The sequence below is a fragment of the Tachysurus vachellii genome, chromosome 2 (genome assembly GCF_030014155.1).
Source record: "Tachysurus vachellii isolate PV-2020 chromosome 2, HZAU_Pvac_v1, whole genome shotgun sequence".
Taxonomy (NCBI): domain Eukaryota; kingdom Metazoa; phylum Chordata; class Actinopteri; order Siluriformes; family Bagridae; genus Tachysurus; species Tachysurus vachellii.
The window spans coordinates 26,486,338-26,512,897 of record NC_083461.1 but is presented as its reverse complement, the minus strand read 5'-3'; the positions used below and the strand labels follow the sequence as shown (position 1 = coordinate 26,512,897).

Genomic DNA, 26,560 nt, shown 5'->3' with positions numbered 1-26,560 from the left:
GCTGATGCCCTCTGCTTTGGGTTTTGGGTAATGCAGGGGTCTGAGACCCTCAGGTTTTATACTGTAGGTGAAGCTCCATAACTGTATGACTCTATATCTGTATGGCTTTTCTTCTGAAAATGGTCCAGCAGATGTGTGTGGATAAACAATGACTGAGTCACTTACAGACAATGGCTGGGTCTTTTCACCAGCTTTCTTTTTTCCAAACAACAAGCTGGAACATGTTGAGAGATCGTTTTCCCGGTCCTGTACTTTCAGTCCTGTACTTTCGGTTTGTAATGTTCCTGCACTAACACTCTGTTCTGACTGTAAGCCTCAGTGTGGGTCTGGGCTTAATGTGTTCATGTTAGAATTAAAGAAATGAGACACAGGATCTACCCAAAAATTATTTTATTTAGAATTGCAAAAGAACAAGATAATAAACACTTTAAACAAAAATGAACACAAAACAATTTTGTGCCGAGTAACACCACCACGTGACGCATCAGCAAAGACATCTGGCCAGAGGGCAGTGATGTCATTTTCTAGTCTGTCTGTTCTTCCTCATATAACCACCAGCTTTACACGAATCTAATCCTAATTTGTTTTTTGCAAATAAGAAATATTTAAATCATCTGCTGCTTTTCAAAATCACCTTTAAACAATTCAAATTCTCTAATTGTTCAGTAACAGGAAACATGAGCCGTAGCTAAAAACCTGGTTCATGTGCTATAAATTACTAATAAGGATAGAGGCTAGTTCAGGCAAAGTGCTACCAGGATGGTGTGCCCATTAAAACACAGAAGCTCCAAATAATTTAGTTCCTTAACATTTTATTGTCAAGCAATCATGAGACCAGAGTTGTATGGTATAAATTCAAGCACTCATCAACTCTGAATCTCCCCATGAGCTGTTGGATTCCACACTGAACAAAGAGCCACTAATTAACAATTTAATGCAGCTGTGGAGACAAAGCTCCTCCCACCCTGCTACAAAGAATTCTCAACATGTGGTTTACTGGTCATAAGGACTGGATTTTACAGAATTGTATAGAATGTCGTTTTAAAAAGGCGGGAGATGAAGATTCTCACTAAACAAGTCTGTTCATGTGGAGCTGCAGTGTTTACAGAGACGCAGCATTTTAACTGCGGAGAATGAAACTGTTCTAGAAATGAGGAAGGATCACAGGAGACAATCTTCAGAAAAGCTTCAATCTAAGTTCTACAAAGTTTCTTGTTCATATTAAATTCTATACGAGAGAAGAGATATCACATAAGATATCACTCCATAATGGATGTCTGTAGGTTGTGGAGCTGAGGCAGATTATCACTTTATCTCATCTACTGTACTGTAATGTGTATGGAATTTAAACACAAAGCCCAGAGTGTCAGGAAGAGCACGTCAGGACAAGCTGAAAGAAGATTGCTTTAACAACAGAGTCTTAATGTACCACAGAACATTCAGCTTTATATCTGACTGCACACAAAACTCCAGATCTACTGACTGAATGTCCTGCTAGATTTAATCCTCATCACTACCACTAATTTCTGCTTCTTATAAACTCATGAACCACAGAACCAGGTAGAAAGACTCAGAGTCCTCTTTCACTCCATCTTAGAGAATTTTTAATGGGTTTCTCCTGAATGATGTTTGGGGAGATTTGTGTAGAATTTGTCTAGTTTTGTTTGATTATGTGGAAGTAACAGAATTCCTGAGTGACACCAGTTTAAATTTATACTTGGCCATGTGCTTGAAGTGGGCAGGGTTACGTGTGTCTTACCCTTTGTCTGGGTGGGCGGGGCTTAGCGTCGCCCACCCTTTGTCTGACTGGGCGGGGCTTAGTGTCGCTCACCCTTTGTCTGGGTGGGAGTGGCTTAGTGTCTCACGTTTCATCTGAGTTTGCAGGGTCTTAGCAAAATGAGTTTCTGTAAATTTACTAGATTAATTATAAATGACTGTGCAATTCGGTTCCTTGGACAATTCCATTCCAGTGTTTAAGCAGCTCAGCTTTCACATTTAGCTGGCAAACAAACACCTCAGTCACTCAAGTTAACTCAGACTTTAGGGATCTTTCACTGGCATGTGTGCAGAACTTCTGAGTAAACAGGAAGATTCGATGGTCAGCTCGTGTGAGGTCTGAAGGAAGTGTCTGAGGGCAGTGGCACGTCTGTGAAAAGTCTAAACTTTATTTTAACAAAATAAAATGTGCACAAAGGCTAAATGTCTCTGATCTCCTCAAGTTTTGTATTTTATTCATATTTATTTGTGTCGTCTTTCCATGTGTCTGTTGGAAGGTTTTGGTCTTTTCTAAACAAAGTCTTGTGTATAAATGTGTACAAGTTCATGCATGACTTCTTTGATATTTTGGGCTGTGGAGTTTTTCATTTCCTGTCTCTCAGACTGTAAGACCCTCTTTGTAAACTCATCACACTTCTTGTTGAAGAATCACGTGAGTAAAACCCTGAATGTGTGCAGTGTTTTTATTCTAAAATGGAAATAACTGTTTCTATAGTTACAAATTTTGTCAATATAAGAACTGTCCAGTTAAATAAAGGTTCATGTTGCAGTTTATTTTTATTGTCCTCTGATCTGTGACTGTGATGGTAATTTATCCGTCTGTACGTCACACGTCCTTTCCAGATCTCTGGTCTCACTAAACTTTTCAGACTCTGTAACACGTTTAATGCAGGATGAAGACTAGATGTTCCACAAGCCAGATTTTTAAAGTGAACAGCAGCTGGTCTGTAATTACTGATCACATGAGTTCCTTTTGTTAGTGGACGACTCAGTGTGGAAGCTATCAGGACTTTCTTTGTTCGCTGTGCATGTGTGTTCATCTGGAGACGAGAAGGAGTTAAATATGATCTAAAACAGTTTGATGCTTGAGAATGGTTGTTATGGCAACACATTGCTGAGTCGCACAATAAATAAAAAATGTTCAGACGCTGCAGTTTATCCGTCTTCACTTTGAATAGTTAATGGTGTTAAATTACAAACTGCCTTTGTTTTGTAACATAATGACTTTAACACAACAGAAATTAAATGAATTTTCTTTTTCAAATGAATTAAAGTTGAATTGTTTTATGGAGGTCAGAGATGCTCTGTGAGGTGGTTAGACCTTTTTATGCTAACATCTAGCATTTGTGAGTGTTTATTCACCTCAGTGGTGTGTTCTGCTTTTAAGGTACTTTTGAGACTCTGAACTAAAGAGGAACTTCATACTGTAGCTTTGATGATTCTACACAGACCACTGAACCACAAACTGCCCAAGGACATGATGATGCAAAGCATGCTGGGAACTACACAATAGAACTGAGTGTAACACAAAGAGAGAGACAGTCCCAGACCTACAGGATCATCAGAATCAGAATCAGAATCAGCTTTATTGCCAGACACGTTTTCACATGCGAGGAATTTGTTTTAGTGACAGAAGCTCCACAGTGTAACAGAATGACATATACAGTATAGACGAAATTGTACAGTATGTACACATTTAAAGGTGTGAAATTTGCAGTTGAAATATACATATACAATATAGGCAATTTATATGTACAAATTTGCAAGTGTGAGAAATGTGCAATTGAAGTATACAATATATACAATTTGTATGTACACATGTGCAATTGTGAAATGTGCAATTGAAGTAAACAGTAAACAGTATAGACAATATGTATGTATATATGTATGTACAGGTGTGCAAGTATGAAATGTGCAAATTGAGGTATACATAGTACAAATGTGCAAGTGTGAAATGTGCAGTTAGGTGTTGTGTGTTCCATGGTGTTAATTGTTCATCAGATGGATTGCATGAGGGAAGAAACTGTTCCTATGTCTGGTCGTTTTGGTGCTCAGGGCTCTGTACCGTCGGACAGATGGCAACAGTTCAAAGAGGGAGTGTGCTGGATGTGAGGGGTCCAGAGTGATTGACTTTGCCCTTTTGCTCACTCTGGAGAAGTACAGGTCTTGAAGAGTGGGGAGAGTTGTGCCAATGATTCGCTCGGCAGTCCGGACTACCCTCTGTAGTCTCCTGAGGTCGGATTGGGTAGCTGAGCTGAACCAAACAGTTACTGAAGTGCAGAGGATGGATTCGATGATTGCAGTGTAGAACTGTTTCAGCAGATCCTGTGGCAGGTTGAACTTCCTCAGCTGACGAAGGAAGTACAACCCCTGCTGAGCCTTTTTCACAATGGAGTCAATCTGAATGTCCCACTTCAGGTCCTGGGAGATTGTGATTCCCAGGAATCTGAATGACTCCACTGCTGTCACAATTCTGTCCATGTTGGTAAGTGGGGGGAGAGCAGGGGGGTTTCTCCTGAAGTCCACTGTCATCTCCACTGTCTTGAGCGTGTTCAGCTCCAGGTTGTTAAGGCTGCACCAGACAGCCAGCCGTTCAACCTCCAGTCTGTAAGCAGACTCGTCACCGTCCTGGATGAGGCCGATCAGTGTGGTGCCGTCTGCAAACTTCAGGAGCTTGACAGAGGGGTAATTAGAGGTGCAGTCATTCGTGTACAGGGAGAAGAGCAGTGGGGAGAGAACACAGCCCTGGGGGGCGCCAGTGCTGATGGTGCGGGTGCTGGATTTGAGTTTTCCCAGTCGCACTAGCTGCTGCCTGTCTGTGAGAAAGCTGGTTATCCACTGACAGACAGAGGAGGGCACGGAGAGCTGGGTTAATTTGGGCTGAAGGAGTGATGGGTTGATGGTGTTGAAAGCAGTGCTGAAGTCCACAAACAGGATCCTCACATAAGTCCCTGGTCTGTCCAGATGCTGCAGAACATAATGCAGTCCCATATTGACTGCATCATTCAGACCTGTTTGCTCTATAGGCAAACTGCAGAGGGTACAGTAATGTCCTTCAGATAAGCCAGAATCAGTCTTTCAAATGATTTCATGACCACAGATGTTAGAGCCACAGGTCTATAGTCATTAAGTCCGGTAATTTTGGGTTTCTTTGGGACGGGAATGATGGTGGAGCTTTTGAAGCAAGAGGGTACTTCACACAGCTCCAGTGACGTGTTGAATATCCGCGTGAAGATTGGGGCCAGCTAATCAGCACAGGCTTTCAGACAGGCTGGTGAAACGCTGTCTGGGCCTGGAGCCTTTCTTCTCTTGATCTTTCTGAAACCTGACACACATCATCTTCACTGAACTGAATTGAAGGTGTGGCTGATTCGGGGTTACAGAAGGTGAGAATTGGGCTTTTTCAAACCTGCAGTAGAACTCATTCAGGTCGTCTGCCAGTTGTTGATTCACCACAGTACAGGGGGATGTTGTCGTGTAGTTGGTGATTGCTTTCAGACCTTTACACACTGAAGCTAAGTCACTAGAGGAAAACTGAATCCGTATTTTTTCCGAATAATTCCTCTTTGCCACTCTGATCTCCTTTTACAATGTGTATTTGGCTTGTTTGTACAAGACTCTATCCCCATTCCTGTGAACCATGGCTTGTCATTGTTGTAGGTTAAGTGAATCCTGGTGGGAATGCACAAATCCTCACAAAAACTGATGTATGATGTTACAGGATCATATTTTTGACAATAGGTATCACTAACAGAAGAGAAATAAGAAACATTCGAATGTTATTAATAATTCTCTAATTAAATTTATTGACCGCTGAAATAAAGCTGTAGAAACTCACAATGAATCACACGATGGAAAACTTAGTGTTATTGTAAAAACGAGCGACATCTAGTGGTCATATGTCACATTACGTTAAAATACTCTACGTTTATTTTTATCAGGTTCATCTGTCATGTGCTTTAATAATATTTGTAGTGGTTGATCCAATGTACATTGTGCTGATACACGAGCTAAACTTTATAAAATACTTTATAAATGAGACATTGTGGTGTTTAATACTGAACCTTTTTAGAAAAACATTGAAACTTATCTCTGTTAGTTGTTGTCCCCAGAGGGCGTAGCACCATGAGAGGCCATCGACGTTCCCTTCTTGGTTCCCAGTTTTGTCCTGGACCTGGAATGAGAAATCTTGCAACGAGAGGAAGCACGAGTTACCCTGGAGTTCGTGTCATTCACCGTTGCCATCCATAGCAGGGGAGCATGGTCTGTGATGAGGGTGAAGTGTCACCTGCCAGGTAATAGCAGAGCTCCTTGATGGCCCACTTAATTGCAAGAGCTTCTCATTCCAAGGGGAGGGTGAAGTCAGGGTTGCTCAGGGTGGGATGGCAAATGAGGGGGTCCTTGAGACACCCGGTTCAAACTCCCTTGTCTGGGTGGGCCGGTTGTAGGCTCTGTGTTGGGCTCACTGGGCCACTTCACGATGTTCTTTTATAATTGGGCGATATTCCAGGATGTGGCCTTCTGAAGCGGGATCACCTCGGGCTATTGGGTGGCATAGTCAACAGTCACCAGGATGTATTCATGGCCCCGAGCTGACTTCGATAGCAGTGCAACGAGAGCCATGCCCTTAAATGGCACAGCGATGATGGTAACAGCGTCCGCCGGCACAGGGGACAAGCTCAACAGATGGCTAGGGCTTCAGCATTCAATCTGTATGTAATGTAAACCAATTACAGAAAGTAAACCAATCCTGCACTTTTCCAGTGTGTTATGTGCCCCGAGGTGGCCCCCCCAGCGGATGTGAGTGGGCCAGGTGCATGAGGAGTGGGGTATAGGGTTAGGGTACTAACCCTAAACTTAACCCGGTCAGATCTGCACTACTTTATCAAACATTTGTTTACAACTGCTTGTAATTTATATTTGTATTTATATTAGTTTAATTAAACCCTAGACTGGACTCCCTTCTAGACTTAGCAAGTGTGTTACAGTCTTTGGCCACAAGAAGGCACACAGAATGCACAGCAACTCATGAACACAAGGTTTATTCATGGCTGCAGGGTGAAATATGATAATTTTCAGCAAATTTGTGCAATTTAATTTAACAGCAAATATTTATTTTAAAATCGTCCATTATTATTATAATTTTTTTTATTATTACTCTATCCAAAACCTTTTTTAGAAGATTCTCTATGCTTGAGTTGCCCACATCACTGTGATGCAGCCTACAAGTAACACACAGTGAGTTCTATAGACAAGAATACTGGTCATGTATTATGTGAAGCTATGAAATTCTAGATTAATAAACATTGTGTATTTGACATTTGGTTTACACAGTAAACTATATTAGATAACAATCACCAGCACACAGGTTTGTCTTGTGTACAGAACCATTTGTAAATCTACACCTCAGTTCAAAAGAATGGAAAAAATGCTGAATGTCAGTTTTAGACACCTGAGACCTGATTTTCTTCTTCAAAACAATCAGTGCAGACATCATTTAATGGTTATGGCTGAAACCTGTCGTTGATTTATTTAATAGTCATCTGGAGCTCAGTGGATATAAAGTGGGTTTAACTTTTAATATGTAAATTTAACATTAAATCAGTTCTTCATTCAATTCTCTATTAAATTTAGAGTGCTTAAATTAAATAATGTCCACACAAGATTTATTGTTGTCATTTATTAGGTTTTAATAATTTAACCAGCATGTGGTCATCATTTTAACATAAACACTTCCTGTGATAGTGTTCACACTTCTCTTATTTTGTGTGTTATACACACACTGTTCCTGGAAGTCAAATCTCACAGTGAACACACTCCAGATCACAACATTAATTCACTCACTCACTCTCACTCTCTCTCTCTCTCTCTCTCTCTCTCTCTCTCTCTCTCTCTCTCTCTCTCTCTCTCTCTCTCCATTGTGTGCACAAAATGTGCAGCAGCCAGAGGACAAGAATGGGAATATTACATTTCCTGAATGAAAGAAACCAAATTAAAAGTCAATAGGTGATGAACATATGATGTATTAACATTTTGGAGCTTTAACACAATAAAAGATTTTAAAAGATGTTTAAAGATGATGTTCTTTATCTTCCGCACCTGTCCACACTGGTTATCACATGAAAGATCATGATGAAACCCATCAGTGATATAAAACTCTCTCCATTGTGAAAGTGTTGAATGTGAGAATGGAGAAGTGAATAAGACATTGTTTTACTGAATGTCAGTTTTATCCCTCACGTGATCTACTACACAAATTTATGTAAATGGATCAGGATAGTGACCTTTTCTCATCAGTTCTGAGCTCAGGACTGTGTGTCTCACAGCTTAATCTGTACTTTAATCCTTTTTCATCCTGAAATTCCATCTTTATATTCAGAATATCTGATCAAGTCCTTTTAATTGTCCAGGATGTTTCCTGTGTGATGTGATGACACATCTTCCTGGTTTTACACTCAGGCTTCTGAAAGAGAACCGATTTACCTGCAGGAACTTTCTACACAGGTAAAACTCACATCGATGATGTCTAGTGTCTTCGCTCTGTAAAGAATTTGGATTTCTACATGTAAATCAGCTTGAAAGCGTCAGTGTCATTGTCACGTCTTCGTCATGTTATCGCACCGCCCCACGTAGAGACAAAAACTATTCACTTCCTTCATGTCCACCATTAGAAGAATGCACACGGCGGCTCCTGAAGGTCAAATAGAATGAAGGTAATGTTGATGAACAATTAGAAACATTCCTGTAACCTGATTTTCTGCTAGAGAACAATGCTAATTGTTGACCATGTCAATATATTTGCCCTCACATGGATGTGTTTTAAAAGGACATCGTCATCATCAGACCCGGACACTTTACTGAGCTCTTTACGGTAAGAGAAACTTTCCATCAACTTTCTCTTCTCACGGAAAATCACATTTTTCACCTTCTTTAAACTGTTTAATGCTCTATTTAAATGTACAGAGATGAAAAGGAAAATCCTGATAATAATATACATGTTTAGTAGCTGATATCTGAATAGATTCTTATTTATTGAGATTATTTTATTATCCTGACAAAAATACAAAACTAGTAAATATTAATATCTTTTATAAATGACATGACATTATTAGTGGTTTTGTGTTTAACTATTATTAAGAAAAGAAAAGTTAAATCCTGTTAAAAGCTCTTGGAGATCAGTTCTTGTCTTATGGTTTGGTAAAAACAGTTTATATAAAAAAATATTTATTCAGGTGATAGTAAAAGAACATGATTGTTGTTGGCTGATTGTTTTAAATGATCAGATTTGATATTTATTCTTTTAGTAACACTAATAGACTACAGTATTGTGCAAAAGTCTTCAAATATAATGAAATGTTTAATGAATGAATTATAATAATAAAATGACAGTAAACAAAAATAAACTAAATCACTTTAAGTCTTTAAAGCTGGATCAGTTCTCTCAGGTTTTCTGGGTCTTGGAGAAGTTCACACGTCTTCTGAACACTTGGTTAACACTTGATTTATCTGAACTTGACTCTATTACTGAACACCTTTAGGAACATTTTCATTTTCTCTGTAACTTTTAATGTTTCTTAATATTTGTTTGTGTCAGTAATAAAATATAGTTGTTTTTCTTTTCTCACAAATGAACTCAGAACACATCAAATAAACACCTCTAAATTTGTACAAAAAATAAAGGGTGTGTAGACATTTGCACTATGAGCAGCAGGGGGCAGAGTTGTAGTTGCGTATAATAAATATAATTTGTAATGTAATTCAAGGTCAACGCCCTTTAAAACCAGTGAACAGATCTGTGTGAGCTAAAATGAACAAAGTAATGATGAACTGCTGTGTGTCTGTGTGTATGTTTATTATCACTGAAATAAGCCAGAATTCATTTATTGTATTTAATGAGAAGAACTTATGGGTCTTATGGGTTTTAGTTTAATTTTTTATTTAAAAAAGCAAAAAATACACTACACACACACAGAAAGCTGTTTAAGCTCCACACATTAAACCAGAACAAGTCGTGATCCAGGAAGAAGATCAGACTATCAGGTTTTTCAGGAATTACAGCACATGTGTTAATGTGATGAGTAAATAAACGAGAACACTAACATCTTTAACTCTATCTTCTAGATCTTTCTCTCTCTGTGTCAGGATCTTTAACAGGATGATGTTCTGTTTTCAGGGTTTTTCTGCTTTACTCTGCAGTTTGTCTGTTAGTTTTCTTCTGTTTCTGTTCACAGCTCTGTGCTTTAACTCTAAATACATTTACTGTGTTTATTCATTCATCTGCACTACATGACCTATCATGACCTGGGTTCCAGTTTAGTAATAAACAGTGTAACTGGGTGGGGTTTAGTACCAGTCCCACACACTCCTCTAACACAGAGCTCTGTATCATGGATCTGATCTGAACAATACAGCTGTAACGTGAGAAGCGTAAACACTGAAGCTGGAAAACTGAAGTTGCTGATTCACTGAAGCTGGTTTTTAGCTTTAAGTTTAACATTCGGTTCTTTGTTCACTTTAATGCCGCTAGTCAGAGCATGTAAATGTGAAGCTATTAGACTCTGATCCCTGAAGACACGTCCTAACTGCTACAGGGTTTCTCAGCTCAGTTCAAAGGGATTAATGAGTTTGTAAATAGAGTGAGACGAGACAAACAGAAATACTCGTTCAGACACGACTCAGTTAACGACTCTGAAATCTACTTCCTGTAATCACATCAAGCTCTCGACTCAAATACTCACTAAAAGACGGAAAACACAACCGAGCTCACGCTTTAATGGTATTGTACAGAATGTACACACTGAAAATGTGGAACATGAAACACAAACTGTGGAGATTTGTGAACAGAAGTATGTAAAAGAAATGATATAATAAGAAGGACATAGTGATGTGTTGAATTATTTGGATCTCCTCACGTCTGAATACACCACAGGGTCTCTCTCTACTTCAACATCCGTTACTGTGGAGTTTTCTTCCTGTAACACAGCCGTATATTTCACTATCTGAATCAGGAGGAGACTTTACCTGTGATTTTATACCAAATCATTTTCATCACAACTTTACCTCTTTATCTCTCTCTGCACTGTGAGCTTTAATATTCACATCAGCGTAAGTCAGTACATCAGGAATTTCTGTAAATAAAGAAACTTTAATCAGATTAAATGTTACTGAACTGAACAAATACAAAAACTAAACTAAACACATGAACAGAAAGATTAATTACTTGCCTTGTGTTTTTTTCTTTTTCAGCAGAATCCCCCAAATTATTAATATTATAATTAATAACACAAAAAGTCCAGCAGATATCAGAGCAGGAAGCAGTAAAGGGGGACAATCAACTGTACAGATTAAGATATAATCAAATGTAGAGAAATAATAATTAATGACAGAAATATTATATTTACATTTACAGCATTTAGCAGAGGCCCTTATCCAGAGCGACTTTTTTTTTAATTATTGGCTATCATATTATATGATCATAGCAGCAGATCTACTTAGATTTTCCCTCAAATCCATGAGAAACCTGTAACATGACGCTACACTGGATTAATATTCCATTAATATTCCAGTGCAGTCAGTGAAATGTGAATCCTTGATGTATTTTAAATGACTTTTCATTAACCAGACAGATGATCAGTAATGAGTTTAGACTCAGTGACGTACCTGAGACTTCACAATGCTGTGTGATGTTGAGAGAAGTTGTTTTATTGCTGACAGAGTTTGCAGACACACAGATGTAAGTGTTAGTGTCGTTGTGTTGTATTTGAAGTGGGAGATTGAGGTGAACACTGACATCTGTGTTATTGGTGATGGAGATTTTCTCATTCTTTCTGTACCAGGATAACTTCACATCTTCTCCATTCTCCACAGAACACAGGAGGAAACACGACTCTGTGGAAATCACACTTTGCTTCGCTCTTTGATTTATTATTACTGGAGTTGATACTGGAGCTAAAAACACAAACACATTATAGGAGATTCAACTAGAAACAACAACTGAGTGTGTGTGTGTGTGTGTGTGTGTGCACGTGTGTGTGGTGTGTGTGTATGTGTGTGTCTGTAGCGGTTTGTAGGTTTGTAAGTATCCCTCTAACACTGTAAATAAGTGTCTAGTACTGTTTGATATATTCTACCACACCTTAAATCTCACTCTTGTTTGACTGCAGATATTTGCCTCAATCCCATCTCTATAGTCACTTGTGATTATAATTATTTAGTAATATTGATTTCCCTGTGATTATTTTGCCTGTATGTTTATCCTCTTTACAAGTCCCTGTAAATGAGCTGTTATGATAGAAACATTAATGTATTAGAGTAAAGTTTTACTGAAATGTTACAGCTGAAGCCTCCAGAGTTCTTCAGTGACAGACACCAGAAGCTGGTTAGGTTTCAGACAATAACTCATGTTAATGTAGGTAGAATCTCAGTGGCTGATAGTTTCAGGATATTTCAGGCTTGTTCTCATGTCCAGGTTTTTTCTTTGATTGGATTAAATATATAATGACTTATTTCTTCATGGTGAATATTTGTTCTGATAATCAGGAAAATAAAAGTCTAATTATTTCTGAGCAGATTTATTTTAAATGATTTAATGATGCAGTGTGACTTGACTGAGCTTTGATTGGACGTTTTATATTGAAGTTCAGAATAAACACAGACATGAAGGAGACACGAAACACTTTTACTCACCATAAACACTGACATTGAAAGTCCTAGATGAGAGATGGTCAGTGATGACATGTAATAAATAAACTCCAGAATCAGTTCTGCTGATGTTCCTGATGGTTAAAGCTCCACTGATTCTGTCCAGCTGCAGTCGCTCTTTAAATCTCTCACTGATGTCTGTAACATTTTCTCCTTTAAACACCTGACTGTTCAATATCTTTTCCTTTGCTTTCTCAGGTCCATAAATCCACATAATCTGAGCATCACTCTGAATCCCAGTTATTCCAGTATGGAGAGTTATAGTGGTTCCTTCCACTTCCTGCAGTGTGACCGTCTCGTCTCCAGCTTCACACAGTAAACCTGCATCACAGCTTCAGCTTCATCATTTCACTCACAAACATCATCACATCCTCATCACATGAAGTCCATTAAAACTACACTGTGATACAGATCTGTGAGTGCAGATGATGCTGCATTTAGACCTGAAAATGCACAAACTTTACATTTCATAGAATCAGATTTGTTCTGTAGAAAATATATTATTATTTACTACAGTAGTGCATCTAAGACCAGATATGGTATATTATGATATACATTGCCTTGCAAAAGTATTCACTCCCTTAAACCTCATGAGATTTTTATGATAAATGAAACACAGATTATTTGTCAGGGATTTTATTCCAAAAGCTTTTAAAGAACATTTAAAAAGTCAAAACTAATTTATTTGTTTTGTGACATTTGTTCTGCTAAAAGGAGAAATGTTGTCCAAATATCTGGGTTTTTCTTAGAAGACTGAAGGTATTTATTCTAAAAATTCCTTCTTTCTTCAGTTTTGACATCCTGACTCCTTCAGGTTGACTGTTGGCCTCACTGTTGGCCTCCATCACAGTCTTTGTCTAGATAATGCTTGTGTATGTGGTGTGGATGTAGCTTCCACTTCCTCACTACTGAGGTCAGTGGGATGTCCAGCAAATTGGATATAATTTTACACCCTGTTCCATCCTATTAACTGATCTTTTGTTCTTTCTTAGAAAGCTCCTTCATTTTCACTTCTTTCACTCAGACTGACTGTGTCTTCAATGGAAACTCAATAAAAGTGGTTTTTATTCAGAAAATTAGAGCTGTTTTAATATTTCAGAGGTGAAAGACAAATTTATGTAAAATGTTTTCTGGTTAAAACAATATCTTTTACCTGAACTTTAAGATACTTTGGCATCAGTAATTAATTGTGACTGAAAATAGACTGTAAGAGAACATGAGTGCAATGAAAATACTGAGAGGAATAGTAGATACATTATGAATAGATTCATCAAAAATTATTATGTGTAATTCTCACAAACCTGACCAATTCCATGGGGTAAATAATTTTGCAAGTACTTTTGACTGTATATTTAAAGTTATTTTTACTTAAAAATGAAAAGAGGATTTACAATTAAAAAATATCAAAAGTAAAACTGAGCCTGAAATGTTTGTGTCTGTTTTTTATGAGCCAGATGAATCAGTTTTAGGTTATAGCTGATTTTATAATTAAAAGTGTGAAATCTTCAGAGTGGAAAACAACATCATCATCACAGATCAGCACAATAATTACACCATGGATTTATAGTCTTAACAATATGAAATCAATAACCACATTAAGTCTTTATTAAACAGCCAAAACACTTAAACTGTAAACATTATTTTATCTGCTAAAGATATTAAACTGGACTGAAATCATCCAGAAAAGTCCTTCAGTACATTAATGTGTGCTTTTAAAACTCACTCTAGACTCTGATTAAAGTACAGCAGTGTTTCTTAATTATGGTCCTTAAATAAATTAAAAGTAAACACAACATTTATTATACGAAAAGTTCTAACAGTGTTGTAGAGTCTCCAGATCAGTGAGAATAAATATGAAGGTTTAGTATTTATTCAGAGTCTGTAACACAAACCAAATAACAGTTCCTGTGTTTGTGTCTTTCAGGGTTCCCACTCTTTTTCAGAGATCATTTTCCAGGACTTTTCCAGGACATTTCAAATTTAGCAAAAAAAGACAAGGATCACAGATTCACGGCCTAAAGTAATATGTTCTCTCCAGAAGTCTTAGAAACAACGTACACTTTATGGCTATTACTTAATTATACTTTTAAAGACAATTTATCATGTGAATGAAATTTCAACATTTATAAAATAAAAAGACCGCACATATTAATACCCTTTCCTTTCTCAGGCCAATGCCGTCATGCATGCTTTAGTTTGCTGTGCATTCCCCTTGCACATGATATTCAGATTAACAAGGTTAATATAACCTGCTTACCCGTCACCATTTGCTGAAAACATTCGAGCACTTAAACCATTCCTAGCAGCTGAAACCACCAACACAAGACAGCATCATCCGTCACAGCGAGATTAAACAGCATAACAATAAACCTGTCAAAACTCAGCGTCCCTGAACAGAGCGCTTTCTGTTACTAACGTTAATTGTTACGACCAGTTGTAGACTTCTTTAAATGATCAAGAACATTTATAATAATAATTTTCCAGGACAACAAGATTTTTTCCAGGACAGTTTATGTTTTCTCTCATTTTCCATGTGTTTTCCAGGACTGGAATATTGGTCATTAATTTTCCAGGTTTTCCAGGACGCGTGGGAACCCTGTCTTTGTGTGAAAAGTTAACGTGGTGTGAAGCGTGATCTAACACATAACTGCTGTATCAGTGTTCAGCTCAACACTGAGGAAAATTCATTACACCCAACACACTAACTATTAAAAATGACTTTCACAATCATCCTTCTGTTAGAGAACAGGGGGATTTGATTAAATATCCACTGAACTCTTTCTTCCTGAATTCTCTTTCTATATATTTACAGCTCCAGTGTGTTGTGTTTGCAGTAAACTTACAGCACAATAGGAGGAGAACAGACCGGAGAATCCACTTTCCTGCTAAAATGGTCACCATTTTTATAGTCCATAGTAAGCGTTTCTCAGACAAAACATTTTCCCGTCGTCCTGAACATCAGAGTCAGAGAAGAAGTTAATGAACATTTTCAGATAAGAGCCATGATGAAGGTTTCACGGTTTTCCAACACTGTTAGTTTAGCGTCTTTACGCATATCCATTAAAGCGCAGAAGCTCCTCCTGTCTAAACATGTTCACTACAGTTTCCCCTCGGAGTTAAACACCTTTTTAACTGTTTTCACATGGATTTAATGCTGATTCTGATGTTATAATACAAAAGGAAAAAACAATGATTAATTATATATATATATATATATATATATATATATATATATATATATATATATATATATATATATATATATATATATATATATAATTTAGAATTCTGTAATATTCTATCAGTGTTAAATGTTAAATAAGTGTATTGTAGTTAAAAGACTAGAATGTACATTTCCTGAAGAAAATGTGAATGGTGCTTGCGCGTGGCAAATCTCGGCAAAACATTTGGAGGTAAGTGGAGACGAGCATGTGACGTCATCCGAATACTCTTGAGGGAGTTTCTCTCATAGTGCTGAGTGTTTTGATATGTCACATGTCCATGTTGTGCTAATTATTGATTTTCACGTGACGTCACGTGACGTGCCCAGAATACACATGAGGCAGTTCCCCTCATGGGCTGAGTGTTTTGATATATGACATGTCCATGTTGTGCTAACTTTTTGATTTAGCTTATTTTGGGTGCGGGGCTACACGTGACGTCACGTGCCCTCACCAGAATACCCGGTGGGGTGCCAATACTTTTGGACAAAAGTGGCTACTGAGAGTTTGGACATTTCATGTGAATACTGCAGTCATTATGGGATTCTACTTATTATTATACTGCATAGAACAGTACATGTAATTCTTAATGTTGAATGAACAGTAGATTAAGAAGCCGTGCCTGAGCTCTGCGCGCTGCGTGTGTGAGAGCTTAAAGGAATTTTAGGAATTTCCCATTCATTTCTATGGGTTTTTTTGGCTGCTTTTTCATCCGCTGTGCGAACACCATTGGTTGGATCGCTTATAAAAGTCATAGCTCACCTCTCCTCAATGAGCCGGTCGATTTGACACCTCATTCATGGGTCTACGACAGGGGTGGCCAACCCGCGGCTCTTTGCCCGGTTTCATGCAGCTGTTACGTTCATAGCGAAGTTTATATTTGTGTCTTTTTAATGTGCGTGTTTGCTTCGCTTGAGTTCAATACGTTATTTTCGTCAAACGCGCATGTGAGTGGGATGAAAGTACCTCAAAGTTTCCCAGTAGGAGCAAGATCATTTGAATAAACAATTTGTGTCAAGTTCGCTCTCAAAATGGCAGGGAAAAAAAGGTGATGATCATGTGTGCCCATGTGTATGATGCGGCTCTTTGCGGTAACACAGTAACAAATGTGGCTCTTGGTCTCTGACTGGTTGGCCACCCCTGGTCTAGGACAAAAGCTGCAGGACAAGTTACGTGCCGAAGTTTTGTCCGGAAGAATAATAATAAGGAATAACGAATGTTGCTCTGCCAGAGGCAAGCACCATTAATAAGTGTTTTCCCTCTAATTGGTCAACAATAACAGGTGACATAAATCCAGTGGACACATGCAGTGTGAACTCTACAGTATAAACAGCTTGTGTTATGTAGAAGAAGGTAAATGTTCAGAGCCTTCAGTGTCTCACATTTAGTCATCAGTCTGCATCATAAACTCCAGTTTACATCACTCTTTTTTAAACTCTTGTGGTTGGAAGTCATTTGCATTTAAAATGAACTGGTTCTGTTTTTTTCCATGTAAATTTAAATCAGCTGTGAGAAATGATCCACATCAAAGATGTAATCTAAAGACTAACGATGAGATCAGTTCTGACTGGGATTGTTACAGGACTTTGTAGTGTGTGTGTGTGTGTGTGTGTGTGTGTGTGTGTGTGTTAGATCAAACACTGATACACAATAACAGTACCAGTGAATCTCTGTTTTTATCCTGATGACTGTGTTGTTTCTGAACTGAAGTGTTGTGAAAACCTTGAAATAAAAAGAATCTACAAGAGCTGTGACCCAGATCACTCACACCACACAGATGAAACGATTAAAAGAACCGGGTTTGAGCTTTTCCTGTAACGTTCATTTACACAAAGTCAGAAGTCTTTATCAGATCAATCAACAATTAAACCAAGACTTTAAAGTGATAACATTTGAACACGTTAGTGATGAACAGATGTTCTGGTTCCACTGAATTTCTGCTTTTGATGTGAATCAGCAGCATTAATGTGTCAGTGTGTAGAACAGACCTTTATCTTTGTATTTTAAATACATGTGTGGTGTTTATTAGCATTTATCGATTGTCAGTAATTATTTATGGAGTCTGTTGTAGGAAGTTCAACACTGGACTGGATTAGACATTACATTATTTTCAGGTAACGTGTCATTTTCACTTCAGTCTGTAATATAACATGAACTATCAGGCTCACGCTTGTAAACATTTAATAAAAAACTTTTTACGAAATGTCTGATCACGCTTTATTTTTATATGTGACATTTTAAAATGAGTGCAATGAGAAAAAAAGGACTCATTTGGTTCTCAATAAACACATGAAGTCTTGTGTAGAATGAACAGATGGATCATTTCAGGGTAAATTTCAGATCTTCACAGGTCACATGTTAAAGAATAAAGCTGGTGATTTTTGCAGTCTGGTGGTCCATCACCACTTCCCCTTTACTGTGTGTGTGAGACGGAGAGATGAACACTGAACCAACCACAAACTTCTGCAGTAACTATAACAAATGTCACTGTTTGTCATCTTTTTCCTCTCCTAATGATTACAGCATGTTTTTGTGCTTTATAAAGATGGGGATAATGAAGAGTTGTCAGTATTTTTGTGAAATATCAGCTGAGTATTGGAGATCTCACTGTTCATTTCCTCTGTGATTCTTGTCATGCTGGAGAACCTAATGCACCATCTCTCCATTTACCAAATCAATACAACTAACATATCAAATGTCTCAGTGAACTAAATGCCTGTGTGTCTGGAAGTGATAAAAACACACTGCAGCAGAATATCCAGGGTTCTGTAAGGAGGGACCCAAAACTGTAGTCAGCTGAGATTACCTAGAGAACTAGTTATGAGTTCAGTTCACAACTAGAGAACAAAGTAACTGGATGGAGGGTCATGAGGTGGAGCGACGCTAAGTGGATTAGACTCTGAATCTTTCATTCTATTTGGTCCACATTTATCTCGTCTTGTCTTCAGAGATCAGGAACTGCATTGGGTTGTTTTTTCATGCACAAATTTCACTTCTTGGTTTTTGTGGTTTGTCTTTTTTCATTTCTAATGAATAATAGAAGCAAAATAAACACCTTTTTGCAGAGAGCCACATTAACATGTGATTTAGGTTCAGAAGATGAGCTCAAGTATTTTACTTACACAGAAAAAACAGTGTTATTACATCACTAGTACATGACCAGACCCTGTAAGATTCTCTCTCTTAATGCAGGAGTCTGAGACCCTCAGGTTTTATACTGTAGGTGAAGCTCCATAGCTGTATGACTCTACATCTGTATGGCTTTTCTTCTGAAAATGGTCCAGCAGATGTGTGTGTGGATAAACAATGACTGAGTCACTTACAGACAACGGCTGGGTCTTTTCACCTGCTTTCTTTTTTCCAAACAACAAGCTGGAACATATTGAGAGATCGTTTCCCATCATCAGTCCTGTACTTTCGGTTTGTAATGTTCCTGTACTAACACTCTGGTCTGACTGTAAGACTCAGTGAGGGTTTGGGCTTAATGTGTTCATGTTAGAATTAAAGAAATGAGTCACACGATCTACCCAAAAATTATTTTATTCAGAATTGTAAAAGAACAAGATAATAAAAGCTTTAAACAAAACGTGACGCATCAGCAAAGACATCTGGCCAGAGGGCAGTGATGTGGTTTTCTAGTCTGTCTGTTCTTCCTCATATAACCACCAGCTTTACACGAATCAAATCCTAATTTGTTTTTTGCAAATAAGAAATATTTAAATCATCTGTTGCTTTTCAAAATCACCTTTAAACAATTCACATTCTCTAATAGAATTGTTCAGTAACAGGAAACATGAGCCGTAGCTAAAAACCTGGTTCATGTGCTATAAATTACTAATAAGGATAGAGGCTAGTTCAGGCAAAGTGCTATCAGGATGGTGTGCCCATTAAAACACAGAAGCTCCAAATAATCCAGTTCCTTAACATTTTATTGTCAAGTAATCATGAGACCAGAGTTGTATGGTATAAATTCAAGCACTCTTCAACTCTGAATCTCCCCATGAGCTGTTGGATTCCACACTGAACAAAGAGCCACTAATTAACAATTTAATGCAGCTGTGGAGACAAAGCTCCTCCCACCCTGCTACAAAGAATTCTCAACATGTGGTTTACTGGTCATAAGGACTGGATTTTACAGAATTGTATAGAATGTCGTTGTAAAAAGGCGGGAGATGAAGATTCTCACTAAACAAGTCTGTTCATGTGGAGCTGCAGTGTTTACAGAGACGCAGCATTTTAACTGCGGAGAATGAAACTGTTCTAGAAATGAGGAAGGATCACAGGAGACAATCTTCAGAAAAGCTTAAATATAAGTTATACAAAGTTTCTTGTTCATATTAAATTCTATACGAGAGAAGAGAAATCACATGGTCAAGCTTCAGACTCCATAATGGATGTCTGTAGGTTGTGGAGCTGAGGCAGATTATCACTTTATCTCATCTACTGTACTGTAATGTGTATGGAATTTAAACACAAAGCCCAGAGTGTCAGGAAGAGCAGGTCAGGACAAGCTGAAAGAAGAAGATTGCTTTAACAACAGAGTCTTAATGTGCCACAGAACATTCAGCTTTACAGTATATCTGACTGCACACAAAACTCCAGATCTACTGACTGAATGTCCTGCTAGATTTAATCCTCATCACTACCACTAACTTCTGCTTCTTATAAACTCATGATCCACATTCTTCTGGTTCACTCTTCTGGCTCTCAACGAAGGCGGTCACATTTTCTCTCCCTCTCCTCCCCCTTACTTTCCCTGCTTTGCTCCTCTCGTCTCGTCTATTGTCTTATACTTACCCCCATCCCACACCTTCGCCGATTTGCACCGCCAGTCTGACAAGTGGGTCTGTGACCAGCACTGAGAATGGCTGCAGGACTGGATGGCTGCTTGCCTGTGCTGGATTACCTCCACCCCCCACTACCCTCCCCTGTTGCAAGTCTTTTGTTTATGGCGTACTGATTATGTGCTTATGTTGATGAGGTGTTTTTTCTGTTCCCACACTGTACTCTACACAGGAGCATAGTCTGGGGGTTGTGTTTTTCTCCTCAGTTTCCCTCGTGTTATGCTGTATTTCTTTTTCAATCCCCTGTCTTCCTGTCTTGTCCCCCCCCTTATGGGCAGATTGATGGCTAATTTTGCTGGTACAGTCCAGTGACAATAAAGGCTAAATCTGAGTCTTTCTACCAGATTCTGTAGCAGTAGTACTTTGTCTTTCACTCCATCTTATGGAATTTTTACTGGGTTTCTCCTGAATGATGTTTAGGGGAATTTGTGTAGAATTTGTCTAGTTTTGTTTGATTATGTGGAAGTAACAGAGTTCCTGAGTGACAGCAGTTTAAATTTATACTTGAAGTGGGCGGGGTTTAGTGTGTCTCACTCTTTGTCTGGGTGGGAGGGGCTTAGTAAAATGAGTTTCTGTAAGTTTAAAAGTTCCTTGGACATTTTTATTCCAGTGTTTAAGCAGTCAGCTTTCACATTTAGCTGGCAAACAAACACCTGAGTCACAACTTAACTCAGACTTTAGGGATCTTTCACTGGCATGTGTGCAGAACTTCTGAGTAAACAGGATGTTTCGATGGTCAGCTTGTGTGAGGTTTGAAGGAAGTGTCTGAGGGCAGTGGCACGTCTGTGAAAAGGCTAAACTTTATTTTATTTTAAACATTTTTAAAATAAAATGTGCACAAAGGCTAAATGTCTCTGATCTCCTCAAGTTTTGTATTTTATTCATATTTATTTGTGTCGTCTTTCCATGTGTCTGTTGGAAGGTTTTGGTCTTTTCTAAACAGAGTCTCGTGTATAAATGTGTATGAGTTCATGCATGACTTCTTTGATATTTTGGGCTGTGGACTTTTTTCATTTCCTGTCTCTCAGACTGTAAGACCCTCTTTGTAAACTCATCACACTTTCTGTTGAAGAATCATGTGAGTAAAACCCTGAATGTGTGCAGTGTTTTTATTCTAAAATGGAAATAACTGTTTCTATAGTTACAAATTTTGTCAATATAAGAACTGTCCAGTTAAATAAAGGTTCATGTTGCAGTTTATTTTTATTGTCCTCTGATCTGTGACCTCAAATAAATAAATAATTTAAATAAATAATTGATGGTAATTTATCCGTCTGTACGTCACACGTCTTTTCCAGATCTCTGGTCTCACTAAACTTTTCAGACTCTGTAACACGTTTAATGCAGGATGAAGACCAGATGTTCCACAAGCCAGATGTTTGAAGTGAACAGCAGCTGGTTTGTATTTACTGATCACATGAGTTCCTTTTGTTATTGGATGACTCAGTGTGGAAGCTGTCAGGACTTTCTTTGTTTCTTTGTTCACTGTGCTTGTGTGTTCATCTGGAGACGAGAAGGAGTTAAATATGATCTGATATGTTTAACTGATGCTTGGGAACGGTTGTTATGGCAACACATTGCTGAGTCACACAGTAAATAAAAAAATGTTCAGACGCTGCAGTTTATCCATCTTCACTTCGAGCAGTTAATTGTGTTAAATTACAAACTGCCTTTGCTTTGTAATATAATGACTTTAACACATCAGAAATTAAATGAATTTTCTTTTTCAAATAAATTAAAGTTGAATTGTTTTATGGAGGTCAGAGATGCTCTGTGAGGTGCTCTGTGACTTTTTTATGCTAACATCCAGCATTTGTGAGTGTTTATTCACCTCAGTGGTGCGTTCTACTTTTAAAGTGCTCGTTTGATGCTTGTGTGAAGAAGTATTCCAGGCACCACACACACTTTCACACACAAACCTTCTACTTGTGTTCCATCAAACAGCACAAACCACATTCATACACATCGCTGTACTGCCCTACATACAGCTAGCCACAGGTTCTATTATGAGTTGCAGTGGCACGGAGATGCACGAGACCCTGCGCTGCTTTTCTTTTGAAATCATGCGTGCAAAAGTAATGACACATGCATTTGTGTCAAACCTTATTTATTATAAATGATTCCAACACGTACATGTAACAGAGGCCTGTCTTTTTGTCTCTAGTCTCTGAAGCACTACATCACACTGAGGTGAAGATCTGTCTACACGTCACACACCACTTCAACATCTCCACCTGTGAAAATACAGAGGTGAACCTCGTCAGCATCTTTTTACACCTTCTTTTAATTCTTTCACACGTTTGCCCACTGGTTGCTCACCACTTCCTTTAGAGCTCTGACAGAAATACTGCTTAAAAATAGGTTTGTGATCTGGTGTGATTTACCTGAAAGCCGCTTCCACGCTGGAAAACCAGATAAACCGCAAGACCGAGAGCTTCAAGCATCTGCAAAGATTAATTCTAGAAAAAAATTAAAGAATAAAAGTTTAGTAATGGGAGTAAACTGTGGTAGCATGAGGTACCGCAAGATGTTGAATCAGTCACAACACACAAGTGTGTATTTACTTCACAAAACACAAAGGGATAACTCGGGATGGATTACTGATACGTTCCATGGTGATTTGTCTGGTCCATGACTTTGGTACACATTTGTGCTAGGACACTAACACTGGGAGATGTTTTGTCAGTGGTCAGTGGTGTGTAAAGCCCAATAATTACATGAATCATCCAGTAAACACACCATTACTGTTGGTTAAGAAAGATTATATTTAATCCTATTTATGAAGTACAACATGTTACAACATTTACACTGATATCTGGTCAACGGTCAAAACATCATACTGCTGTTGTTGGTCATTTGGAGAAGTTGGAATATGAAGAACATGAGCTTAAAGACATGTTTTTAAAACCTGAACAGACTCACAACACAGACTCAGAACTAAAGAGGAACTTCATACTGTAGCTTTGATGATTCTCATGATACACAGACCACAAAGAACCACAAACTGCCCAAGGACATGATGACGCAAAGCATGCTGGGAACTACACAATAGAACTGAGTATAACACAAAGAGAGAGACAGTCCCAGAGCTACAGGAGAATATTTGTGATAATAGGTATCACGAACTGAAGAGAAACAAGAAACAGTCGAATGTTATTAATAATTCTCTAAATAATTATTTACCGCTGAAATAAAGCTGTAGAAACTCACGATTCACACCAGTCTTGTAACAAAGAGCGACATCTAGTGGTCATATATCACATTATGTTAAAATACTCTACGTTTATTTTTATCAAGTTCATCTGTCATGTGTCATGAACTTGGGTAGACAGGTGGCTACTGGCAGTAATGGTTCTACCTTTTCATCTGCATGGGGCATCAGCCACCATTCAGACCATCCTTTCGATTTGGGAAGGTCCTGGGAGCCCTCCGGAAGGCCGTCTGTACTGCAAACCTATGCAAATCCCACCCGGGGCTGTGGAAGGCACAGTATCTGAGATATATCATTGGCTGGGGGTTGTTGAAACCTGAAGAAAAGACAGTAAAGGCCATTATCAAGTTCATCTGTCATTATTCTTTAATAATATCTGTTGTGGTTGATCCAATGTACATTGTGCTGATACATGAGCTAAACTTTATAAAATACTTTATAAATGAGACATTGTGGTGTTTAATTCTGAACCTTTTTAGAGAAACATTGAAATTACTTATCTTTTTTTTCAATTCAATTTAAGTTTATGTGTTACAATTGACATTGTCTCAAAGCGGCTTTACAGAACATAGACATAGAACAAATGGTTAAAATAAAGAATAATATAAAGATTAATAGAGTACAAGATTCAAGATTAATATTAGATATATTTAGTGACGTGACATACGGCTAAGTACGGTGACCCATACTCAGAATTCGTTCTCTGCATTTAACCCATCTAAAGTGCACACACACAGCAGTGAACACACACACTCTGAACACACACCCGGAGCAGTGGGCAGCCGTTTATGCTGCGGCACCCGGGGAGCAGTTGGGGGGGTTCGGTGCCTTGCTCAAGGGCACCTCAGTCGTGGCCGGCCTGAGACTCGAACCCACAACCTTAGGGTTAGGAGTCAAACTCTGTAACCATTAGGCCATGACTTCCCCCATAGTTCACAATGTGTATGTATTTATTTATCCCCAGTGAACAAGTCTGAGGTGACTCAGGCAGCAGTGGCAAGGAAAAACTCCCTTAGATGGTAAAGGAAGAAACCTTTAGAGGAACCAGACTCAAAGGGGAACCTCATCCTCATATCGGTGACACTGGAGGGTCTGATTACAAATATACAGTCAAACAAATGTTGCATTGATGCAAAGGACCACATGGATTCCACATCTCCTCTCCAGCATTGCAGAGTCAAACTGGAGCTGGCAGATCTCCAGATGCCTCAGGATTCCCACAGTCGGCCTCATCTCAATGGAGGTCCAAAATCTTCATCGCACAGAAGACGATCGGAGCTGGTACAATGTCTGGATGCCTCAGGATGGGTAGAAAGAGAGAAGCAGTGGAGAGGGATTAACATGTCTGCTGTCCATAAAATGTGCAAGTCTGATGTAATAGTGTACAATATTATGGGATGTATTATGTTTACACCTGACTAAAGAGATGGGTTTTTAATCCTCATTTAAACTGGGAAAGTGTGTCTGAGCCCTGAACACTATCAGGAAGACTATTCCAATGTTTGGGAGCCAAATATGAAAACGCTCTACCACCTTTAGTAGACTTAGATATTCTGGGAACTAGCAGAAGTCCTGAGTTTTGTGATCTCAGAGAGCGTGAAGGATTGGAACATGTTAGAAGACTAGTTAGATCTAACTAGCTAAACCATTAAGAGCCTTGTACGTAAGTAGCAGCAGTTTGTAATCAATTCTAAACTTAACAGGTAGCCAGTGTAGAGATGATAAAATTGGGGTTATATGATTATACTTTCTTGTCCTAGTGAGAACTCTGGCAGCTGCATTTTGGGGTTTGTGTCTTTCACCATTGCCATCCATAGCAGGGGAGCATAGTCTGTGTTGAGGGTGAAGTGTCACCTGCCAGGTAATAGCAGAGCTCCTTGATGGCCCACTTAATTGCAAGAGACGGAGGAATGCTCGCTCGGGGTCACTCGTCCACTGCACCCAATCCACGGAAAGGTGGGAAGCTATAGGGAAGAGGTTAGGGACAAAGAGAAGTCACATACCTGTTTCTTGGTGGTGGGTCAGTGGTATCCTCTAATGGCCTTTACTGTCTTTTCTTCAGGTTTCAACAACCCCCAGCCAATGATATATCTCAGATACTGTGCCTTCCACAGCCCCGGGTGGGATTTGCATAGGTTTGCAGTACAGACGGCCTTCCGGAGGGCTCCCAGGACCTTCCCAAATCGAAAGGGTGGTCTGAATGGTGGCTGATGCCCCATGCAGATGAAAAGGTAGAACCATTACTGCCAGTAGCCATTCTACCCAGTTCAAACTCCCTTGTCTGGGCTGGCCGGTTGGAGGCTCTTTGGTGGGCTCACTGGGCCACATCAAGATGTTCTTTTATGATTGGGCGATATTCCAGAATGTGGCCTTCCCACTTGCGAGTGACGTACTTCCGTTTGGGAGGAGTATAGCGCTGACGTATGTGGCTTGAACAACCACATTCATTTACACCTTTCCAGTTTCATCTGAAATGAGTCCCAGACCACCTCCTGAAGTGGTTTGAATGATCGGATTTATATCCGTCTCAAAAACGTTTCGGAGGCATTTAAACCTGGTCTTTTTACGATCGGATAGCTATCGGATCTCAGAAAACGCATGAAGTGACCAGATGTAAAAACCCCCATAGATTTAACATGAAAGGGCCAGTCGGATTGGGTGCAGTGGACGAGTGACCCCGAGCGAGCGTTCCTCCGTCTCAAGGACCCCTCATTTGCCACCCTCCCCTTCACCCTCCAAATAGATGGGTCAGAGACAGGACTTTATAATATTTTTATATAGGTCGTTTATAATGTATTTTATAAAGT

The 26,560-nt window shown here is 38.8% G+C and overlaps 1 protein-coding gene and 3 long non-coding RNA genes across 5 annotated transcripts; 2 read left to right on the top strand and 2 right to left on the bottom strand.

Moving 5' to 3' along the window:
• Positions 1–8,061: 8,061 nt before the first annotated feature.
• On the top strand, positions 8,062–13,896 carry LOC132841672 (uncharacterized). The gene is made up of 2 exons (XR_009647952.1): positions 8,062–8,647; positions 12,676–13,896. It is a non-coding gene; the product is annotated as an uncharacterized LOC132841672 (long non-coding RNA).
• Positions 10,523–15,633, bottom strand: LOC132841663 (natural killer cell receptor 2B4-like). 2 transcript variants are annotated; one of them, XM_060864088.1, is made up of 6 exons: positions 15,321–15,633; positions 12,463–12,798; positions 11,437–11,724; positions 11,001–11,111; positions 10,837–10,904; positions 10,523–10,748 (listed from the first exon to the last, which is right to left on the bottom strand). In XM_060864088.1, the coding sequence occupies exons 1-6, from the start codon at positions 15,376–15,378 to the stop codon at positions 10,671–10,673; spliced, it is 939 nt and encodes a 312-aa protein (XP_060720071.1). In that variant the 5' UTR covers positions 15,379–15,633; the 3' UTR covers positions 10,523–10,670. The 2 variants fall into 2 exon arrangements, with proteins under 2 accessions (XP_060720071.1, XP_060720072.1); XM_060864089.1 differs by lacking the exon at positions 11,001–11,111 and having other exon boundaries at positions 15,321–15,632.
• A 6,252-nt stretch (positions 15,634–21,885) lies between these two features.
• Positions 21,886–24,085, top strand: LOC132841653 (uncharacterized). The gene is made up of 3 exons (XR_009647946.1): positions 21,886–21,940; positions 22,707–22,792; positions 23,925–24,085. It is a non-coding gene; the product is annotated as an uncharacterized LOC132841653 (long non-coding RNA).
• Positions 22,648–26,560, bottom strand: LOC132841655 (uncharacterized). Its single transcript, XR_009647947.1, has 3 exons — positions 25,757–26,560; positions 22,927–23,001; positions 22,648–22,776 (listed from the first exon to the last, which is right to left on the bottom strand). It is a non-coding gene; the product is annotated as an uncharacterized LOC132841655 (long non-coding RNA).